General features: G+C 33.3%; 1 protein-coding gene across 9 annotated transcripts in view; it reads left to right on the forward strand.

Moving 5' to 3' along the window:
- SSBP2 (single stranded DNA binding protein 2) overlaps nt 1-20,827 on the forward strand; it is a 282,750-nt gene that overhangs the window by 254,625 nt on the left and 7,298 nt on the right. For all 9 annotated transcript variants that reach the window (XM_025992948.2, XM_025992949.2, XM_025992951.2 and 6 more), the window contains 6 exons: nt 1,144-1,179; nt 3,017-3,071; nt 6,545-6,615; nt 9,758-9,836; nt 12,092-12,120; nt 19,306-19,404. In XM_025992948.2, coding sequence (XP_025848733.1) covers nt 1,144-1,179; nt 3,017-3,071; nt 6,545-6,615; nt 9,758-9,836; nt 12,092-12,120; nt 19,306-19,404 — 369 coding nt within the window. The remainder of the gene's footprint in view (nt 1-1,143; nt 1,180-3,016; nt 3,072-6,544; nt 6,616-9,757; nt 9,837-12,091; nt 12,121-19,305; nt 19,405-20,827) is intronic.

Below are 20,827 nucleotides of genomic sequence, written 5' to 3' on the forward strand. Positions count from 1 at the left end.
CCCATAGGCAGACCAAGCAGGGGCCTCGGAGGCATGTGGTCCATGCTTAAAGCTAAGCATGGACACCAAACAAGGAGAGAATTTTCAGATAATATTAAATATTTCCTCTCAAAGAATTATTCATCAAAGGAAAATCATAACTTTGTTATACTTCCTTCTTCTTGCTTTATAGTTTCATATTATTTTTATGTTTAATTATATGGAAGGTGTTGAGATAGAGTGAGGGTTTAAAGTAAAGATATTATCATCTTTTCACTACTCTATTGGTCCATTTCTGGCTGTCTCCCTCAAAGAAGGTAGTAGTTTATTGGCCTTTTCCAGAATAATGCAAAAATATCTCCTCTGGATGTGCAGAATTTTCATGCAAGTGAACTAGTGAGCTACTGTGAAAAAAGAAAATATTTGGATTTAGCTCTCTTTATTAATATTCCACACTCAAAGGCTTAGTTTTAAGTATCTGTTTTATAGTTTTCATTTCTTAAATTATGACAACAATGTTGTATTAATGCTCTGTAATCTCTAAAAAAGAGTTTGGTTAAGAGCTTGATTTAGAAGAGAAAGAATTTGTTACCCATATCTGATCGCTATAAATTATCTTTTTACATTTATTTATTTATTATATTATTTTCTAGTAGCTAATTAGAAAAGAAAGGGGGAAACATGAGGTCTGTAGATAAAGTATTGACCCATACCACATGAATGTAGTAGCCTAAAACCTATCTTAAAAATAACAATAATGTACTCCAGAATGCACATAAGTTAGGAGTTGCATCTGTAAAAGCTATTAATTTGAAAACTCTGGTTTCTGGTTTTTAGCTGCACAAATATATATCTTTCTAATTACAGAATAAGTGCCATTAGTATCAAGCAGTGAGTACAGCTGCCCTGAAACCAGTATAACTTGAGGCTGTAATTCCATCTAAATTCCTCTTGACCTAAATCTACTCTTTTTTATAAATTTAAATTTATGTTGCATTTATTCATTTTTCTAGCACTCTATAGTTATAAATGCCTTTATTCTTCAGCATCCTTTGTGATACATTTTAAAACTTGATAAAAGTCAGAAAATAGTTCATTTTAGGTAAGTCTCCATACTGTCACATGAATCAAAATATATATTTCTTTGTCCTGTTCATGTTCCAGATACCATACTCTTCAGCATCTCCTGGGAATTATGTAGTAAGTACATTTGGGATTGTTTGCTCATAAGATTTGATGTTATGTTTTATTTGGGCAATGAAATAGTTGTCCAGATGTTAAGAAGAGCCCCTGTGTATTGGCCAAGAAGTGAACATCTGATATGTATTGAGTTTTTCGTCTGCCAACCTCACTACATATGTTGATATTCATTAGTGAAACAGTTATCAATCTGGCCAAAATTGCCCTGAGTACTGTGTTTTACTACAACATATGTTTCTGTAAACCAATACAATACACTGTGTCCAATCATGAAGAAAGCCATCCCAAGTTACACAATGATAAGCTTGAATTTGCAGTTCTCCCGAAGAATAATCTACATCCCTTCCCTCACCCTACTCACCACACTCAAAGTTTAGGAAGACATTAAACTTTTTCCCCCAATCATAAAGAGAATCAGAATAATGACTAGTGATTGGGAGTGAGTGGGGAGGCGGGGGGACTTTTAAGGGATTTTTTCTTAAAAGAAAAGAATTAAGAAATTGAAAACACTTATTTTTCTTCTTATTATTATTTAGTACATGTTAAAATTTTCCACTAATTCATACACACGTCAAGTCAAATTAACAGGTCTTACACGAGTTCTTGAACTTTCAAATGACTTTTTCACCATCATCACATTATAATCCTTGCTACGTCTCGGGGTGACCATGGAAGATAAATTGTTATATTTAGGAGTAAATGCCTACCAGAAGAGCAAAGATAAAATGATAAAAAGGAAAATCTTTCCTAAAGAAATTTTGGAGGTGGCAGCTAACTGGGGTAGGAAAAAAAAGAGGTCTGAAGATCGATGAGCATTTTACTCTCCGTAGAAATAATGTTTTATGAGCATAGTAAAAAGCACACACTGTTTTTGGATCTGTGAACTTAGGGCTCAATGTCCCCTTAAGCTGTACAAACTAAGAAAGCCTCACTTTTTTTCACATTCACTATGAAGCAAAAATGAAAGTAAGAAGATGTGGGTAGAACCTGTTTTTTTTCCTAAATCACTTGAGAATAAGCCTAATATATAGTTTAATGAATTTATTTGAAAGAAAATTTAAATTATTTTTTAGATATTATATATATCATTTGAAATAATTAGTGGGCTGTGTCTATACATTCAGAATGAAGTACAAATGTATCCACTTAGTAATTTATCCAGATTAATTACTGTACATCTGAAAAATTCTAAAACCCTTTGCCTGAGTTATCCATTTTGGTTGTCTGAAATAACTGAATTAACCTTAGAATCACCTAATTTCCATTTCAGATCGATTAGTAACCCACAGCATTAGTCAGCACTGCCTCCCATTTCTAATTGTTGTGAGAGCAGAAGGTTCAATGCTCTGGAAGTGTTATAGTTGATACCAATAGATAAAGAAATAGCATCAGTGTATTTTTTTAAACATATGAATATCTTTGAGTTTTTAGCTTTCTATAAAAAAAAATCATGATACAAAACATAAGAAAATTATAATAAACTAAATCACAGATATACATGAATGATTCTGTTTTATGGATTTGTAAAGGCCCCAATAAATGGTTTCTCCTTTACCTCATTATACCTGATGTGATTAAGTCATGAATAATAAATCAGTGTTAAAGGCTCATTGTTTTTGGAAACTTGTCAAAACAGTCTCAACATATTTAAGCTAAATTATATTTGCATAATATTGAAATGATTGTACATTCAAAGAAAATAAATTATGGAGAAAATATATTTCCTTTGTGATTTTCAAATTGGATTATTATAGATAAGTCTAACTTTTCTTCTGTTTTTCCTTATATTGTTTCATGAAATGCCTTATTTTTACTGAAATTTTGTATAATTATTTAGGGTCCTCCAGGAGGTGGAGGGCCACCAGGAACACCCATCATGCCTAGTCCAGCAGGTATTGTAATCACACTAGCCACATGGGCATTTGATTATTAGAATAAATTACAAAATATAAAAATTGTTATGATGGAAGGTTAGTAATATTCATTATCTCATTGATGGTAACAGAAATAGACGACAGGGAGCAAGTGGAAAGAAACAGGGTTCTTCAATAACTATTGTCCAATTACTTTAAGCATGTAGAAAATTCCTGTTGTGTGGGTAGCAGATACAATCAGGATGCAGATGGCGTTAATCTATATGAATTGCCCAATAATTTATCTGACAAAAGGATTCCCTGAGACTGTGAAAAAAAATCTAAATCTCACAACTTAAAAAATTCTGCATAAGTGACACATGAAATACATAGATCCATTAGGTTTAATCAGACCCACCACTATCTTACCAACATGGCTGTAAATATGCTTACACATCTGTATGTATATATATTAGCTAAACATCACTATGTAGTGGAAGGGGTATTTTTTTGTTGTTTTAATCTTGGTAAACTAAAATGTCTCAATATTTCTATAATCATTTCATAGGAAGATTTTAAATAGTTTTGTCCTTTCTTTTTGAGACTTTATTATAGACTATTAAATGTGTTGTTTCTTGAAGACTGTAATGGTGGGAGTTTACTGTGGGACAGCCCTCCTTAAATGGCTCTGACAACACCTATCAAGTGCCAGGAAAAAGTTCACACCACTTGCTTCTATAATCCTTCTATGAGAAATGATTAGAGACACAACCTAAGATTTATATAGAGGGATACTCATTTGTTGTGGTTAATACTGAAATAGCAGATACAACCTTCAAACCTAATGCAATTTTAGTGAAGTTAATAAATTAGTTTTTATGGAATATTATGTAGTCATTAAAATTATTATCAAAGAATTTTTAATAACGTGGAGAATAAATGTTCATGATTCAGTACAATATGATCCCAATTTTATTTTAAAAAATATATAACACAGAAATGTAGAAAGTAGAAAACAAAGAAATAGGCTAGGACAGTGTTAAAATAAATGGGAAAGTTTTATAATTAGGAAAAATTTTTAATCATGTTGCACTGTTCAATCCATATGTTCTTAGCTGGATTGTTGAAATCTAAGATGTATGGGAGCATGAAATTAAATATCACTAATCCTACCAATAAATAGTCATTTTTAAGTTTTGAATCTTTAATTTTGAAAAACCATCAATTTGATAATTAACACAAAATTTTGCTTTGCTTCACTAACTCTTTGGATATTATCATAAACATTTCATGGATTTCTGTCCTCAGAACATCTTCACTGAAGTGAAACAGAGTTCATTCAAGATAGAATTATGTGAATTGAACATCTTGCCCACATTTGCATTCTTGTATGGTGAAATTAATGTTTAATTTATGAAGATAGCATATGATTAATAACCACTGCACTACAATTTAAGAGAAATTTTTTGGAGAAACCACTAAACTTTGCAGTTGATATGTAATCTGATTACACTTTATCCTCTCAAGCCAGAAATTGCACCAGTATGTCTTCCTAGCCTTGTGTGTACTCCTGCGGATGCATCCTTTTCACAGTCATTCCTCCAATATGAAGCCAATACCCTCCCCGCAAAAAATAGGTTCCAGAATCTATAAAGTTTTTCTGTATATAAAAAGATGTCAGATGTATTCTAGAAAATGCCAACCTTATTCCTCTCCATGTTTTTTAGATGAAATTATGTTTTTGATTGGTATTAAAAGCAATGCATTTATTTTTCCTTTTGCATATTTAAAATATACAGCACATTTCCTTTCCAAATTAATTACTAAAATCAGTTAAATAAAATTAGTAAGGCTAATAAAGATGAAAAGCCATTTGAAGATTTCCTACGTTTAAGAAGCAGTCCAGGATTTCTGAAAGATACGTTTTTATAGGATTAAAGTATATCCCATTAGTTAAATCTTAGTCAGCAGATATTTATTGTGTGTGGCACACAGTATAAGACATGGTCCCTTTCCTTCTCTCAATGAACTTATTATAACCTTGTTGGAAGCAGGACAAGAATAAGACAAAATATTAACTAGAATGCAAAGGAGAATTCAATTATAGGAGAGCATTCATGAATTTGGAAATGGCAGAAAACAAAATTTCATGTAAGAGGTAACATTTGCAGTGGATCTGGAGTCGTGAGTAGAATTTCAGTAGATCAAGGCTGGGAAGAAGATACTTGGAGGAAGTAAGAACAAAAATACAGAGATTCAGAAGGTTGGTCATATGCAGGAAAGAACAAGCCGCTTGGGTTGACAGGAGTATAATGGACGTAAGGATGTAAAAATAGCTAAGGCCACATGAGTTGATGGGGACCTTAGTACAAACAAGATCTGAGGTGGGCATCTCAGCATTTTCAGCGGAATGATCTATTAGTCTAGATGGGAAAATAATATTTATATTCATGAATCACTGTACACTAACAACCAATAAACAACATCTAACTTACTCTCTAAGTAGTACACACTAAAATAATAAACTTTTTAAGATCTACTAAGCAATCTCAAAATAAAAGGAAAAGGAGTTGCCCATTTCTTGCTCTAAGGTTTATTGCCATGAGAAAGCAAATGATTTTTATCTCCTGCCTTGTATCAGTACAAGAAATTTGAAACATATTCTTTTTCAGAATAGTGAGGCTTAATACATTATATTTAAGAAAACTATAATTATGAGAAAATAGAAAACCATTTCCTGAATGTAAAATATTTGGCCTTTCACTCTAGGGTAATACATGATAAAAACACATGTACTCAGAGACTTAATTAGAAATAGCTCATAGATATGAAATGTAAATTTTTTAAAATATAAAATGTAACATATTTTTATATGGATATGTACTATAGTCATTTTTACTATAATGTATCAAGAATAAAATGAATGAAAAAAATTTTATTAAAAGTCGTACTGGAAGAAGCTGACTTTTACTTCAAGCAAGAGAAATTGTCATTCCAATTGTATAGTCTTATCCTATTCTCTTTCGTTTAGAATGAAGCCAGGATATTGCACCAGCTATTAATAATTATAAGATAAACTATTTTTAAAATTGGTGTATAAGAAGCCTAAGGAAATAATGAAAAGCTACTGAATCTGAATTTTAAGAGATTCTTTTGTTATACTTGTACATATAAATTGTTTAGTGAAATCTAAAAGTATCCATGTTTTTTTAAAAAAAGAAAGACTTTCCTGTAATTTTTTAGATTTTTAAAGTAATGCTCCTTCTGAACTGAATTATTCAAGGGATTACTCCCTAATATAGTAGGTAAATATTCCCATTTACAACCTCAGAATGATAATTTCTGAGTTGGAAAATGACTTACAAGTATTTGTTTCTGAACATTAGTAATGACTATTTCAAGTGCTAGCTATTAATATGTATATGAATGTAGATCATCTTTGATTATTACTTTGTGTTGACTTGGGTGACAATTATAAAGAAAGATGTTAATTAAGTAATATTTTGTTTCAGATTCAACCAACTCTGGAGACAACATGTATACTTTAATGAATGCAGTACCTCCTGGACCTAACAGGCCTAATGTAAATATGAATTTTTAATAAATTTTCGAATGTATTTGAAGGCTCAAACTAAGTCCACTCCATTTCCTAGGTACCACTTAAGCTTTCTATTTTCCAGAAACTTATCAGATATTCCCAAAAATCAAATCCTTTCTATGTTCTGCGTTAAAAAAAAACATAATACATAAAATGTATAACAAAAGATTTTGTAGCAATCCCTAGGTACCACTTAAGCTTTCTATTTTACTACCCAGAAACTTATTAGATATCCCAAAAAAATCAAATCCTTTCTATGTTCTAGGTTAAAAAAAAACATAATACATAAAATGTATATAACAAAAGATTTTGTATCAGTATAACTTAAATGTAAAGCTGAACCTAATCAATTATAAAATGTTGGTGTGTAGTTTTATCTCAAATTTTACATACTTATTAATACTATTTGAAAATGATAGGTAATATATAATCATTTATACTAACCTCAGTTTTAGCATCACCAATTTTTGCATTATGGTTGTTTCTTTTATCCTGATAAACTTGAAATAAATTAGGAAGTTGGATATACTTGTTTTTCTTTAGAGTTTTGAAATCTGGAATTTAAATATGGAAATGAGGCAGTTCTACATAAAGAATTTGGGTGTTCTTAATAAAGCATATGGTTGTGATTTTTCCACACTTAGAAAAGTATTAATTTATAAGACTACATATTAACAAAAATATAACAGGATGGTTAATACGCAGATATATGAATATAAGATTGCTAGGATTAAATAAAAATAAGAATTCCACAAAAAAGGAATTTTCCAGAATTATACCAAAAAACAGGAATGAAATAATTATTATAATTGAGCTTCCTAGCAGTAAAGGCAACAAATCTAACCACTATAGTATGATACTTGAAAAATGGCCAGTCCAAATTGAAGTTTGTTGGGAAACCTGAGTGGCTCAGCAGTTGAGCTCCTGCCTTTGGCTCAGGGCGTGATCCCAGATTCCCCGGTTCGAGTTCCCCTCGGGCTCCTTGCTTGGAGCCCTCTGCCTGTGTCTCTGCCTCTCTCTGTGTGTCTCTCATGAATAAATAAATAAAATCCTTAAAAAAAAATTGAGGTTTGAGGTTTGTTGTAAATATAAAATATGCACTAGGCTTTGAGGAGTTAGTATGAAAAAAATAATGTAAAGTATTTCATTAAAATTTTCATACTGACTACATGTTGAAATGATCATTTTGATAAGTTGGATAAATAAAATATATTATTAAAATTAACTTGACCTGTTTCTTTTTACTTTTTAAAGATAGCTGCTAGTAAATCTAAATTTACTTACATAAGTTTGCATTTGCAGCTTGCATATTATTTCTGTTAAGCAATACTGCCTTCAGTTATCACTCTTCTCTTTATATAATCAAATAAATTGGCTTTCAGGAAAAAAGAAACAATTTCCTATCAATAATGTCTGAAAGGTTTTTCCATAGCACTCTTAACGAACATTGAATAGAATAATGAACAATGCTCATTTTAGAAATTCAGCAAAAACATACAGAAAACAATTCATAGTACAATTTCATATTTTAGAACTTGATATTTGATGTGGAGGGAGTGAGAGAGGAAACCCAGAGCATATGGTACTGAAGACATTTCTGTGGGCAGCTAAGCCGACATCATCCAAGTATGTCCCATTCTGGTCCTTTAACTCGACGCAAAGATAAGAGATCCAAGAAAAGTAGAAGCTGAACATGTCACTTTTTCAAATGTCATTCATCTCTGCCAGAGGTAGTAAAAGCAAATGCCTGCTGAGGGCTAGCACTGCAGTTTTCTGTGCTTCAAGCATATATACCAGTAGTCTTCATATCTTTGAAAACACTATAGGACCCAGATAAAAGGACCGAACCAAGTTAGTTCAGGGGGTTTTGGCCTTACCAGCACAAATTTCTCAGCCCAGATCTAAACTATGGTTTTGGCAAAAGCTGAATAAAATATTAAGTTCAAAGTTAATTTCTTTAAGCTACTGTTTGAGGTGTGTGTGTATTCATTCTAAGTTGTTTACTGAAAATCAGTCTGTGTACTTTAAGCAACAAAATTTTAAGCAACAGAATTGGCATTATATCTTGGGAAAATGTATAAGCATGTAGTTTTATGATCCCAGTGATGGAAAGCCATCTTACCTCCAAACAAATAGAGATAGGTAGATATAGATACAGATTATAGATTATATACAGTTACATGTTGTCTGCTGAGGGCAGTTGTTTTTCTCCCAAAATCCTGTGTGATTAATAAACACCACCACCCCATCTACACACATAAATACACACATACGCACACACCACATTCAGTATTCTGTACCATACAACATGGAAGAGATGCTTTTGGCATGGGAAATTTTGAGAGCAAGTGTTTTTCAATAGGCTCTTTTAACTGTAAACGTAAGATAATTATAGATAACTTGTTTTCAGACTGGGTTTAGATTTCCTCAGGAGTATTCTGAGGAGATAAGGAAAAGACTGAATGGGCAGGCCATGGCCTCTCCACGTGCTCTACCACAGTATGTCAGTTCACATCTGTTTTGTGCTGGGCTTCCAACTGAAAATAAAATAATCCCACTACTTTAAAGAATGTTAACTATAACTGCTGTAGAATGTCCAATTGTCATTGAACTGACATAGTTGAGACTGCCAAGAATTAACTATATTGAACTGTCCCCAAGGAGCTAAATGTATTTAACCTGCAAGATGAAATTATTTATTATGTTCATTTGAACAAAGATAGATTGTCTGCTAAGAAAAATGTTAATGTTGGCATAAAAACGTTAAATTATTCTTATTAATAAGCCAATACTTTTAGCAGCTTCTTAAGAATCATCTCTAGTTTATAATAGTAAAATCTGTCAAGAGCATAGAAGAGAATGCTTATCTTCTCATTTGCACTGAAATGTATGTGCTTTCTAGTTGAGAATATCTGCAGAGAAATCGGGATATGAGTGAGGATTAGCCTAAAGGTGGTATGAAGGAAGTAGGGCAGTCCAGTTTGAGAATCTATAAGGCTGGAAAAAACCTCCATGACTTGAAAATGAAAATAAAATTATCTTCTAATGTTAAAGAAAGGTATTGTAACATTGAGATAAACAGTTGTTTTCAACGTGGTCATAGTAATTTTCTTCATTTTTTAAATAGTTTCCAATGGGCCCCGGGTCAGATGGCCCCATGGGTGGATTAGGAGGAATGGAGTCACATCACATGAATGGCTCTTTAGGTAAGGATATTGAGTTTAATGTTTAGAAATCAAAACAAAACCTTAATTCTACATAGTGGATATTGCAGTTTGCAAAGTGCTTTTGTACACAGGAATTTATTTTAAAATATTTCAACTTTCACTGACTATTTTACAGTATATTAGTCATGATGACAGGAGATCATTTGAAAATCAGAAGTGTCAAATTGTTCTTAGTTCTTATTCACAAGTGTTTAACATATCAAAATCTGAGTGTTTTTTTGTAAAAGAGATACTGCTGTTCTGGGCACATAATCATACATCCCTCACCTGGAGGACTACAGTATCTTCCCAACTGGTTTGTCTCCAAAGGTCTACAGACACAGTCTCAGAGGAATTTATGTTCTCTGCAAGAATTTCTTAAGTTTGTTTTTGTTTTTTAATGTTTATCTCTTTTAAAAACAAAATTGGCAATCATATTCTGAATAATCTGAACAATTCTCTTAATTTAAGAGAGAACACTGGCACATACTCTGCATTCATGATAAAGCTGAGTTCTAGGACTGTGACTAATGGTTGGAAACATACTTCATAAATGATGCCTTCTTACCAAATGAAGCCAAATATCTTCAAGATGAACAAAAAGTTTCACTATAGTGAGGAATAGAGATAAGTGGCGCCTACCTGACTAGGCCACACAGTACACCGTATGTACAGGCAGACCAAATGCAAAACCAAAACCAAAAATTTATTGGTTTATGCATTTATTTTATGTTTTATATATGTTTAAGTAACATTATCAGAAACTAAAAGTTGACACTGAGGGTAGAGGCTTATGATAATTTTTTTTCTTTTGGAAAGGGACCACCTTTTACTTAGGTTGGAGTAACTATTCCTGTAACAGGTTATACACAGATTTCAGGACTCCACCCAAATGCCATCCTCTGAGACTTTGAAAAGCTGTGTAACTTCAATAATCAAGAAATTATTTGCAACACATTGATAGGCTTTTGAGCTTTTAAGGTCCATACTTATTTTACATACATTTATATTTTGCCTAGATTTCAAAATCTCCAATTCTGGTAGCCACTAGCCATGGGTGACTAATTTTAACTTAAAATTAAATAAAATGTGAAGTTTACTTCCTCAGTTGCACTGCCACATATCAAATGTCAATAGCCACACATAGCTAATGGTTACCATAATGAACAGCATAGAGAAACATCTCCATCATCACACAAAGCTCTACTGGTTAGCACTATTCTAGAACTTTATTTTTTAATTTATTGCAATATAATTCATTTTCCATTCCTTTAATTTATAAAATTATTCAAAAGAAAGGACGATATTTGGTCATAGTTAGAAGATTTTCAGTTATATTATTCTCTAGGATAGAAATTAGTATTGATTGTTCACTTCTCCCAAGAATCAACATAAAATTACAGTATTATTTTAAATAATATTGTAATTTATGAATCAACATAAAATTACAGTATATTTTGAAGACATTCTTACTTTTGATGTATCAGCATGAATATTGATTGCTGTCAAATTTTTAATATTATTAAAAATTCTTTGCTTTGGTTATTATAGTAAAATATGGCTCAGAATAGTATTAGATATTATTGCAGATGTCCATCTTATATTTTATCAAATTTAGAAGCATAATTTTAGAAAATATATTTATCTCTCTCTTGCTCTCTCTATATATACATACACATATGTACATACATTTTAAAAATTGGAATTGAATAGGATTAATAAGTGATCTAATATTTCATTTTCAGGAATTTATGATAACAATAGTTTCCTTCATTCTGCCAAAACTAAACAAAAAAAGATGATTGGGAGCTAGAGATACAACTCATCCTTTCATTTGCCATCAGATGATACTTATTTACCGTACAGTATAAGAGAAAAGAAATTTTTTAAGATTAAAACTTTTTAAGGGATCCCTGGGTGGCGCAGCGGTTTGGCGCCTGCCTTTGGCCCAGGGCGCGATCCTGGAGACCCAGGATCGAATCCCACGTCAGGCTCCCGGTGCATGGAGCCTGCTTCTCCCTCTGCCTGTGTCTCTGCCTCTCTCTCTCTCTGTGACTATCATAAATTAAAAAAAAAAAAAAAAAAAAAAAAAAAAAAAAAAAAAAAGCTTATAAAACTTTTTAAGATTAAAAAATTCAGGAGATTTATAATGGAAAATACAAAGAGTGTACTGTTTTTATTTATGTTAGAGAAATACTTAATTTATACATGAAATCATTATCTAATAAAGATTTTCTTTTCATATTTTGTTTCAGGCTCAGGAGATATGGATAGTATTTCCAAGGTGAGTATTATATATTGTCTATGTTGTTTTGTATTTGTATTTTATTCCACATGGAACTCTTATTAAGATTATTAGAATAATCCTATGAATTTTGTTCTTGAACAAGCATTTGAAAGTAGAGGTCCAGATATAACTAAGTGAAAGTTAAAAATATCAATGCATATAATAAGAAAGGGTAAAATTAGTTTTTTAACATGGTAAGATGCATTTACAGGACATACTATATACATAATTAATTGATACCCCAGTAAAACCAATTTAATTACCTTTATGATGTCACTTATTTATAAAGCAAATTGATGTAGTGTAGATAATCTTTTGAAAATGTAAAGAAGTTTAGAGCAAAATAATAAGAGGCAAATTTGAAAAAGTTGTTATATGCTATAAGGGCATTGCATTTGTACATTTCATTTGTTTTTCAAACCTATATTATGGAATGCTGATGTCCTCAATCATTATTCTAGTTCCCCAAAATAGAATAGGAAAGTAATTAGAAGAAAATTATATTAATACAGGTAGGAAAGAGACCTTCCAATAGCTTGTGTCTCCATTTTTCCTCCTTTAGTAGTTTGAGTATTTAAAATTAATCTTTTGCTAAGATGCCTTGTATTTTTTTCGAAAGAATACCTAAGTACTTTTTAGGTCATGGTGAATTTAAAATAGTTCTCCGTGGGTCAAAAATATATTTAGAATGGCCGATAAGAACTAATTATTAACTACCATTAGAATGACTCTCTTAGAAGTCGGCTTTATATCAATAAATACCGAAATTCATTAAAGGATAACTTCATTTTTAATCCTACTTCTAATTTATATTCATGTATAATAATGTAAAATTCCTGGTGCCAGGGAAAATATAGTAAGATTGATTGAGCTGCAAAACCTTTTAAATTAAGAGTTTAAGCTAAGGGAGAGAGTGTGTTGAACTGGCATTCTGACATTCTATCTACATTGCCTGGCTGCTTGCCCTTACACATTCTAATGCACTTTGGATATCTATGTTTAGGGACAAACAGGAAGGTCTTTTTATTTTCTTAAAATAGGTAAATATAATGAGTACTAGATTACTTCTCTGAGAAATCATATTCTAAGCAAAATAGGTAAAACCTGCAAAAGGCCTGTTTTCAAAATAGGATTCATTGTATAATTCCATTAGAGCCATCTATCTGGGAAGCACCTTTACAAGTCACGTGACCATGACTGTATTGGCTATCATAGGTATCTAACAATTGATATTAACTGAATTGTGCTTCGTGGTCACCAATAAAATTTCTAATTTTGTATTTGAGAAGCGTATTCTGGTATCCAAAGATAATCTTTATTACACAAAGGTGGGATCATCCAGATTGCTTAACATCATCTTTCTAAAATTTCCACCAATGACCCACAGCTTTGTACATTAGACAGATGTAAACAAAATTCTATATAGTAAAGTACTTTGGGTTTTCTTTTTCCAAATTTTTATTTAAATTCCAGCTAGTTAACATATACTATAACACTAGTTTCAGGAATAGAATTCAGTGATTCATCACTCACATACAACACTCAGTGCTCATCACAAGTGCCTTCCTGAAGACTCATCACCCATTTAGCCCATCCCCCTGCCCACCTATGGGAAAGTTCTTTGTAATTTATTATTAAAGCACTTTAAAATTTTTAAATAGATTCATAATGACAAATTAAATACCATGTTGTATCTGCCCTCATATCAGATCTACTGCTATTCCTTCTTTGTTAATTTTCCTATTCTACTTCCAGAGACCACTTTTTCCATTACATTGTGCCCACTGCTGATAACATTCTCTTGCCTGGTGATTTATTGCTTATTCTTTAAGCATTAATTGACCACCCACTGTGTACTTTTGTGCCCTGGGTGTTAACCTTGTGCAGTATGAGAAGATATAAAAGACTTCTTTAAATACAAACATAATTTCTGTCCTCAAGTGGTTAGGTAGTCAGGAGTTCCTTCACTCCGTAAACATTAATGCACCAAGGCATTATGCCAGGCTCTGAAAATCCCAGGATAAACAGAGTATGGTCTCTGCCCTCAAGAAGCTCAGTATAACCAAGATCAGAGACAATAAGGAAAAACTCTTACAAAATGAAGTCCAAAGACATTTCAATTAACATAAGAATTTCCCTCCTAAAACATGTCATTTAACCATATCCTAGAAATGACTAGTTGTGTCTGCCTTCAGCTGAGGTCCCACACAGCTTACTTCTGCACTGCCCCCTCTCCAGGTCCATTGGTTCTGGGCTCTAGCCAGGCTGTCTGGGTGATGGTACCACTGGTGTCTCTTGCATCTCCACTACACTGTGGTCATTTTTTCTCTAATCAGCACCATCATGAATACCCTCCACCATCCCCAATTATTTCTCTCCCCACCTCATTCTACTCACAGCCTAATTATTTCAGATTTTTACTCCGTACTATCCACACTATCACTAACTCCATTTCCCCCACCTTCTTCCTTTTCCAACATAAGACCAGCTATCCTAAAAAACTCTCCTCTCTTCTCGTTTCCTGGATTCATTCCTTTTCATCCTGTTATTTTTCTAGTCATTCTTATTTGTGAATCAGAAGGTAGTTGTGACCATTGCTGCTTAACAGTTTTGTTCAAAATCCCTTAGGGCTCCAGTTGCATCTTCATATATTTTTTTAAGCACCAGTATTACATATATATTTTAAAATTTCTTACTCCATTTTTTGTTGTTTACTAGAACTACTATTCTTTTACTACTTTTTTATTGTAAATATACTCTATTTTATCCTCTTTATACATAAGGTAATAAAGAGTACTGAATTGAGAATCAGAAAGCCTGGTTCTACTACCTATAAATTAGAGCAACGTGTTACTTAATTTCTCCAAGGCTTAGTTTCCTTAGCTGTAAAAGACAGTTTGCACTTTCCCTGCCTTCTTCACAAAACTATTGAGAGTCAAGTATGAACATATGCTAGGAGCTCTGAAACACTATACAGATATTAAATATCTTCCTCCTCTTTAGTTATACTGTCTTCTGTGGGAAGGCTAGGAACTCACACTGTTACCTGCATTTTGATAGCACTTGTTTCATTGATAAAGTGAGCTCAAAACTCTAAAGGAAGGGTTATAAAATTATTTCTTGCTCAGTTGAGGATTATCTAGTAAAACTCATATGTATCTTTCTCAAAATGCAGAATTAATCTTTAGAAGCCCAAATGTGAAATTCTTTTCATCCCTTTTGCAACTGAAAAGTCATCCATTTAATCAATGGAACAAAAATATTTTCCCTTGGAGCTGTTTTAGGAGTTGGGGGTGGAGAAGAGCATATGGTTTATTTTCTTAGAAGGAAATTCTGCAGTTCACATTTAACATACTTAACATTTATATTTTTGAGTTTGAAAAAAAAACATATCAGAGAGAGCCAAATTTGATCATATCATGCTTAATAAATTACCAAAGAAATCTTTTCAACCTGAAGCTTTCTGACTCCAGAACCTTAGTTCCAATTAAAGATCCCACACTCATCACAGGGGACTTAATCGACAACTATAGATCTCTGTCATCTTCTCAGTGTGGCCTGGGTCCTAGCTTACTGTGTCCCCTGAGAGAACCATGACTAGCATTGTGTTCTTTTGGGGGGCTGACAGAGTCAAAACAATAGTCTGTGAAACTTGTTATTGGCAGCCTCTGAGAAATCAATTCAAAATCCACCTTGAGGGAATCCCTGGGTGGCTCAGCAGTTTAGTGCCGCCATCAGCCCAGAGCGCAATCCTGGGGTCCCGGGATCAAGTCCCACATCGGGCTCCCTCAGGGAGCCTGCTTCTCTCTCTGCCTGTGTCTCTGCCTCTCTCTCTCTCCGTGTCTCTCATGAATAAATAAATGAAATCTTAAAACACACACACACACACACACACACACACAATCCACCTTGAGAGGGCTTCAAATAATGTCAATATTATTTTATTCCAATTATGGACAGAATCAAAATTTCTGTAAATGTGCACTTTCTTAATAGGAGTTTGAACAAGTTTGGAATAATTTCTGAGGGTGAGTAGAAGAAGGAACAATAATTTAATTAAGAGATGATATGGAAAAATACTTGCAAGATAAAATCAGAGAACAGAGGGTCTAAGGGAATTAAATGTGTTAGCCAGAGGAAATTGTGTGTGTGAGAGTGTGTGTGCATGCATATGCAAGCACGTACACAGACATGCTTATATGTAACATTTGTGTATGAGGTCATAGCTTAAGGGAAAAACATTCCAGTTTGAAGAAAGGGTTAATGAGAATGTAATAAAATCCCTTGAAGACGGGATTGGTATAATACTAACTGTACTTTTATAGCTAAATTCTTAGAGTACAAGTAGAAAATACACATTAACTGGAGTAGGAAGTGTAACCAAAGTGCCCAATGTAGCTAAAAGTGATCTTTACTTGGGTTCTTTTGTACTCCCTACTCCATAATTATGTGCTCAAGCTATTGAAGCATGCCTTTTTGACTGATGTAAGCCCTTTTTCTGTAGCCTTGATCTAAGCCAGTCATATTCTTGCCTAGATGATGAAATCTACTGGAAACTGCACACAAACATAACTACAGTTAAATGTGATATACACACAGCCCATTGCCACCCACACTCATAACCTGTTCTGGGCTGGTATCTGGAACTCTGTCTTAGCTGTTCTTAGACACCAGTATTAAGTATGTCTTTAGCCTGTGTCTTCATCAGGTCCCTCGTTGGATCACGGACAGCACAATATCCATAAGAACCCTCATTGAGGGCAGCCTGGTGGCTCAGCGGTTCAGCGCCGCCTTCAGCCCAGGGCCTGATCCTGGAGACCAGGGATCAAGTCCCACGTCAGGCATGTCCCTGCATGGAGCCTGCTTCTCCCTCTGCCTGTGTCTCTACCTGTCTCTCTCTGTGTGTCTCTTATGAATGAATGAATGAATGAATGAATGAATGAATGAATGAATGAATGAAAGAAATCCTCATTGAGAAACCTGCTGTTTTCACATTTTGCAGCGATTACTTCAGGTTAAAAAAAGCAAAAACAAGTTTGTCTTATCATTTGAATATTCTCAAATATGTCCACTGAGCTGTATAAGAATAAATTTCAGAGACCTGATACTAGCTGCTTTGTATGCTGAATATGCTAAATATGTCCTTTTGTCTTCCTACCAATGTTCTTAGATCTCTTCCTCCCACCCCCCAAAAAATATATACTGCTGAGCCACCATGCCATGAACAGATTGCATGGAAAACAGAAATAATAAAAGAGCTGTTTCAGAAGTATTTAAATAATAATGCAGTTCAAATTTCAAATTTTAAATATTTTGAAATCAACATTTTGAGTCAGTAATTAGATTTGAGGTTAGCTACACTTTCAAAATTGTAAATTAAGAAATGATGCATGGGACAGTGCAAGAAGAGACAGAGAGCGCCCACCTACATCAGAGATGTGCTGTTCCTCTCAGGGCACCTCAAGTACCACAGGGAGCATGTTTGTTAAACAGAAATGGGAAGCTTCCAAGCATATCCTTAAATATGCTCATATATACATTAGATTATTTTTTATTCTGGGATTACTACTTTCTTCATTATGTATAAAATGACAAATCTGCCTTCACCAAAAACATTTTGGCTGAAGATTACAACATTTTTATAAATTTAGTTTTCTTTTTGAACTAAATCAGCATTAGCATCCCTGTTTTCAAAGTATAATTGATTATTTTATAAATAACTTTAATAATTAATGAGCTATAAAATAATACACTTAGTTAAATTTTCCTTAAATGTTTTCTTAGGAAATGAAGTTATCCATGTTCATTTGAAAGTGTGGTTGCTTTCCTGTATACTTGAGAAACTAACATTTTCAGAGAAAAAATTTATCCAAAAAAAGAATCCTCTTTAAGCTATTAACTGTGGTTCCCCAGCCCTTGGGGTACATTGGCAAAACCGAGCTCCTATGGACTTCAGAGGATTCTTGTTCTCAGATCTTCCCTGTGGGATGCACAGCAGGACAAGATATAAGCTGTATTTCCACCAGTTCATCTACCTGTCTCTGCTTTACGGGTTAACCATATTCTAAAACAGCACGTATTCTTCTGGGAATAACTCATTCATGAAATTTTAAGTTTTATGACATAACTTTATTTTAGTTAAGTCAAAATCTTCAGAGCAATTCCTTTAAAAAATCTAGAACTTATTCAAAAGGAGAATATAAAATGGAAATGGCTCGGGAAAAAATCTAAAATCTTTCTTCCATTTGAAATAACAAATAAAAAATTTTAACCTTGAAGTTTATTTTTACAAGTCACTAAATTAGACCTGGAAAGAGGTCCTCAGTTACAGTTGCAATACATGCTTTATATGGCAGTGCCATTCTGTATTTCCTGTGGATATGGAGTAGCAGCTGACCTCCCACAGCTAAAATTGCACAGTAATAACAAGATTAGCACATTTAGTAGAATAGGAAGCAATATGCAGCTAACTTAGTGTTTGATTAGGTTGCCAATATCAGCCATTTTATCTTAAAGTTTCAAAGTAAATCTACTGTTCAACTAATGATAGGAAAAGATTCTAAACCAATTTACTTTGAGCCTTCTTTTCCTCCACAAGTGCATATTGAATTCTCAAGTCCTAAGGCAGTTCTCTTGTTCTTAACTATACTTGTTAACCATCTTCCTTTTTTCCCTATGGTCCACATTTAAAAAAAAAATAGTTGAAATAATATTACTATGTAAACCACATGTAGAATTAAGGGGAAATGTTTTTAAACAGTGACCTTTGAAGTTTGATTAGTAAAATTACCAAAAGCAAGTTACTGTCCCATCATGCCTGATAGTGGGTCAGCTCTCTTCATCATGTCCCTGCTGGGAATGTTTTTTTAACTCTATGGAGTTCCAGGAACTCTATAAGCTAAGGGTGAGAAATTGAATAAATATTGATTCTGAGACTAAGAAAGCAGTTGTGCTTGGTTATTTGGGGGTTTTTGTTTGTTTTTTAATTTCCATTTGGGAGAGCATTAGAACTTGTCAAGGTGTAAAGAATGAAGTAGAATACACAGTAAAAGTCTAAGATTAGAATTATAAGTCTGCTTTGTCCTTAGAGATGCTGCTGTAGATTCCATTTTTGAAACAGTACAATGCAAGAGGGAAATTAAAATCTTCAACAATGCCTTGTTTTCTAAATCTTGTTTACAGAATTCTCCCAATAATATGAGCCTGAGTAATCAACCGGGCACTCCAAGGGATGATGGCGAAATGGGGGGAAATTTCTTAAATCCTTTTCAGAGTGAGAGTGTAAGTATTCCCTTGATTATATTATTATATCCAAAATTTATTCTGAAGCTTTTCTATTAGAGTATATTCATAAAGCCATTATTATGACTGTTCACCTAGAGCTCAATAGGATGATCTTTTAAGTTAAAAAATTAACTGGAATTTCTGTAGAAAATTTTTTAAAAATTAACTTTTGCTTTTTGTTCCTGTTCTATGTACATAGTTACAAAAACAAAAAAAACATAATACTGATTTTCTTCTAGATAACATTTACTATAAAAGAATATACTGGAAACAGGTTGCACATTTGATAGTTTTTACAAGTTTTCACACTACTAAAAATGTCTGGACTCATTGCAAAACCAGGTCTGTTCTCAGTACTATCCTTACAACTCTGAACCTTCTCTATGAGATGTTTATCCTTCATGCACTAGACCTCACTGGACTGAAGGCCTAATAATGGTGGTCTATTAACCTGTTACTTACTTTTAACTTGAGCTGGATACCAGAGTTATTTTTAGAGTATGATTACGATGTTAAGCAAAGGAGATATCATTCCATATCTCCATAGAAGTAGACAGGAGCTAAAAGAGAAGCAATAAAATTCATTCACTCATTTAACAATTACTGAGCACTTACCACAGTTCAAAGCAGTATGTGACACACTGGAGAGACCAAAAAGACAATATGGTGTCTTTTCTCAAGGAGTTATTACATAATACACTGATTTTTTTTAACCTAAATTTTCACATTAAAAACACCTACAGAATTTTTAGAAATACAATTGCCCTAAAGTCTCCCTAGACCTAATGAATCAGAATTTCTAGGAGTAGGATTGGTCATACCTGAAAATGAAAAAGCTTTGTTAATGATGCTCATGACATGCTCTGCTAAGAAAATACTAAATTAGAATATAGCATAAAGGATTTCAGAATTTCATCTTCTTAGAATCAGTGCTCCCACATATGGATTGGTATCATTAAAAGGAGAGAATACTTCCCTTATTTTGCCCTAACTCAGCCTTTACCAGAGATGATACCATCAAAATTTGAAGCAGTGGCTAGTAACCTATCTACTTTTGCATGGAATGGCTGCTTTGAACCTAAGATTGAGTGTTCCCTTGATTCTTTCACTTTTAATAAGTATCAACCCAACGCCTCTGCATTGGATAAGACTTCCCCTGTTTTTAGATACTACATCTGTTAAAACTAGAAGTAATACTATACTGATCTTTGTTTTATTTGCAGTATACATATGATTAATAAAGAGAAAGTATGTACATAAAAAATTCATATAGGGGATCCCTGGGTGGCGCAGCGGTTTGGCGCCTGCCTTTGGCCCAGGGCGCGATCCTGGAGACCTGGGATCGAATCCCACGTCAGGCTCCCGGTGCATGGAGCCTGCTTCTCCCTCTGCCTGTGTCTCTGCCTCTCTCTCTCTCTGT

This window comes from Vulpes vulpes, chromosome 14 (assembly GCF_048418805.1).
Source record: "Vulpes vulpes isolate BD-2025 chromosome 14, VulVul3, whole genome shotgun sequence".
NCBI lineage: Eukaryota > Metazoa > Chordata > Mammalia > Carnivora > Canidae > Vulpes > Vulpes vulpes.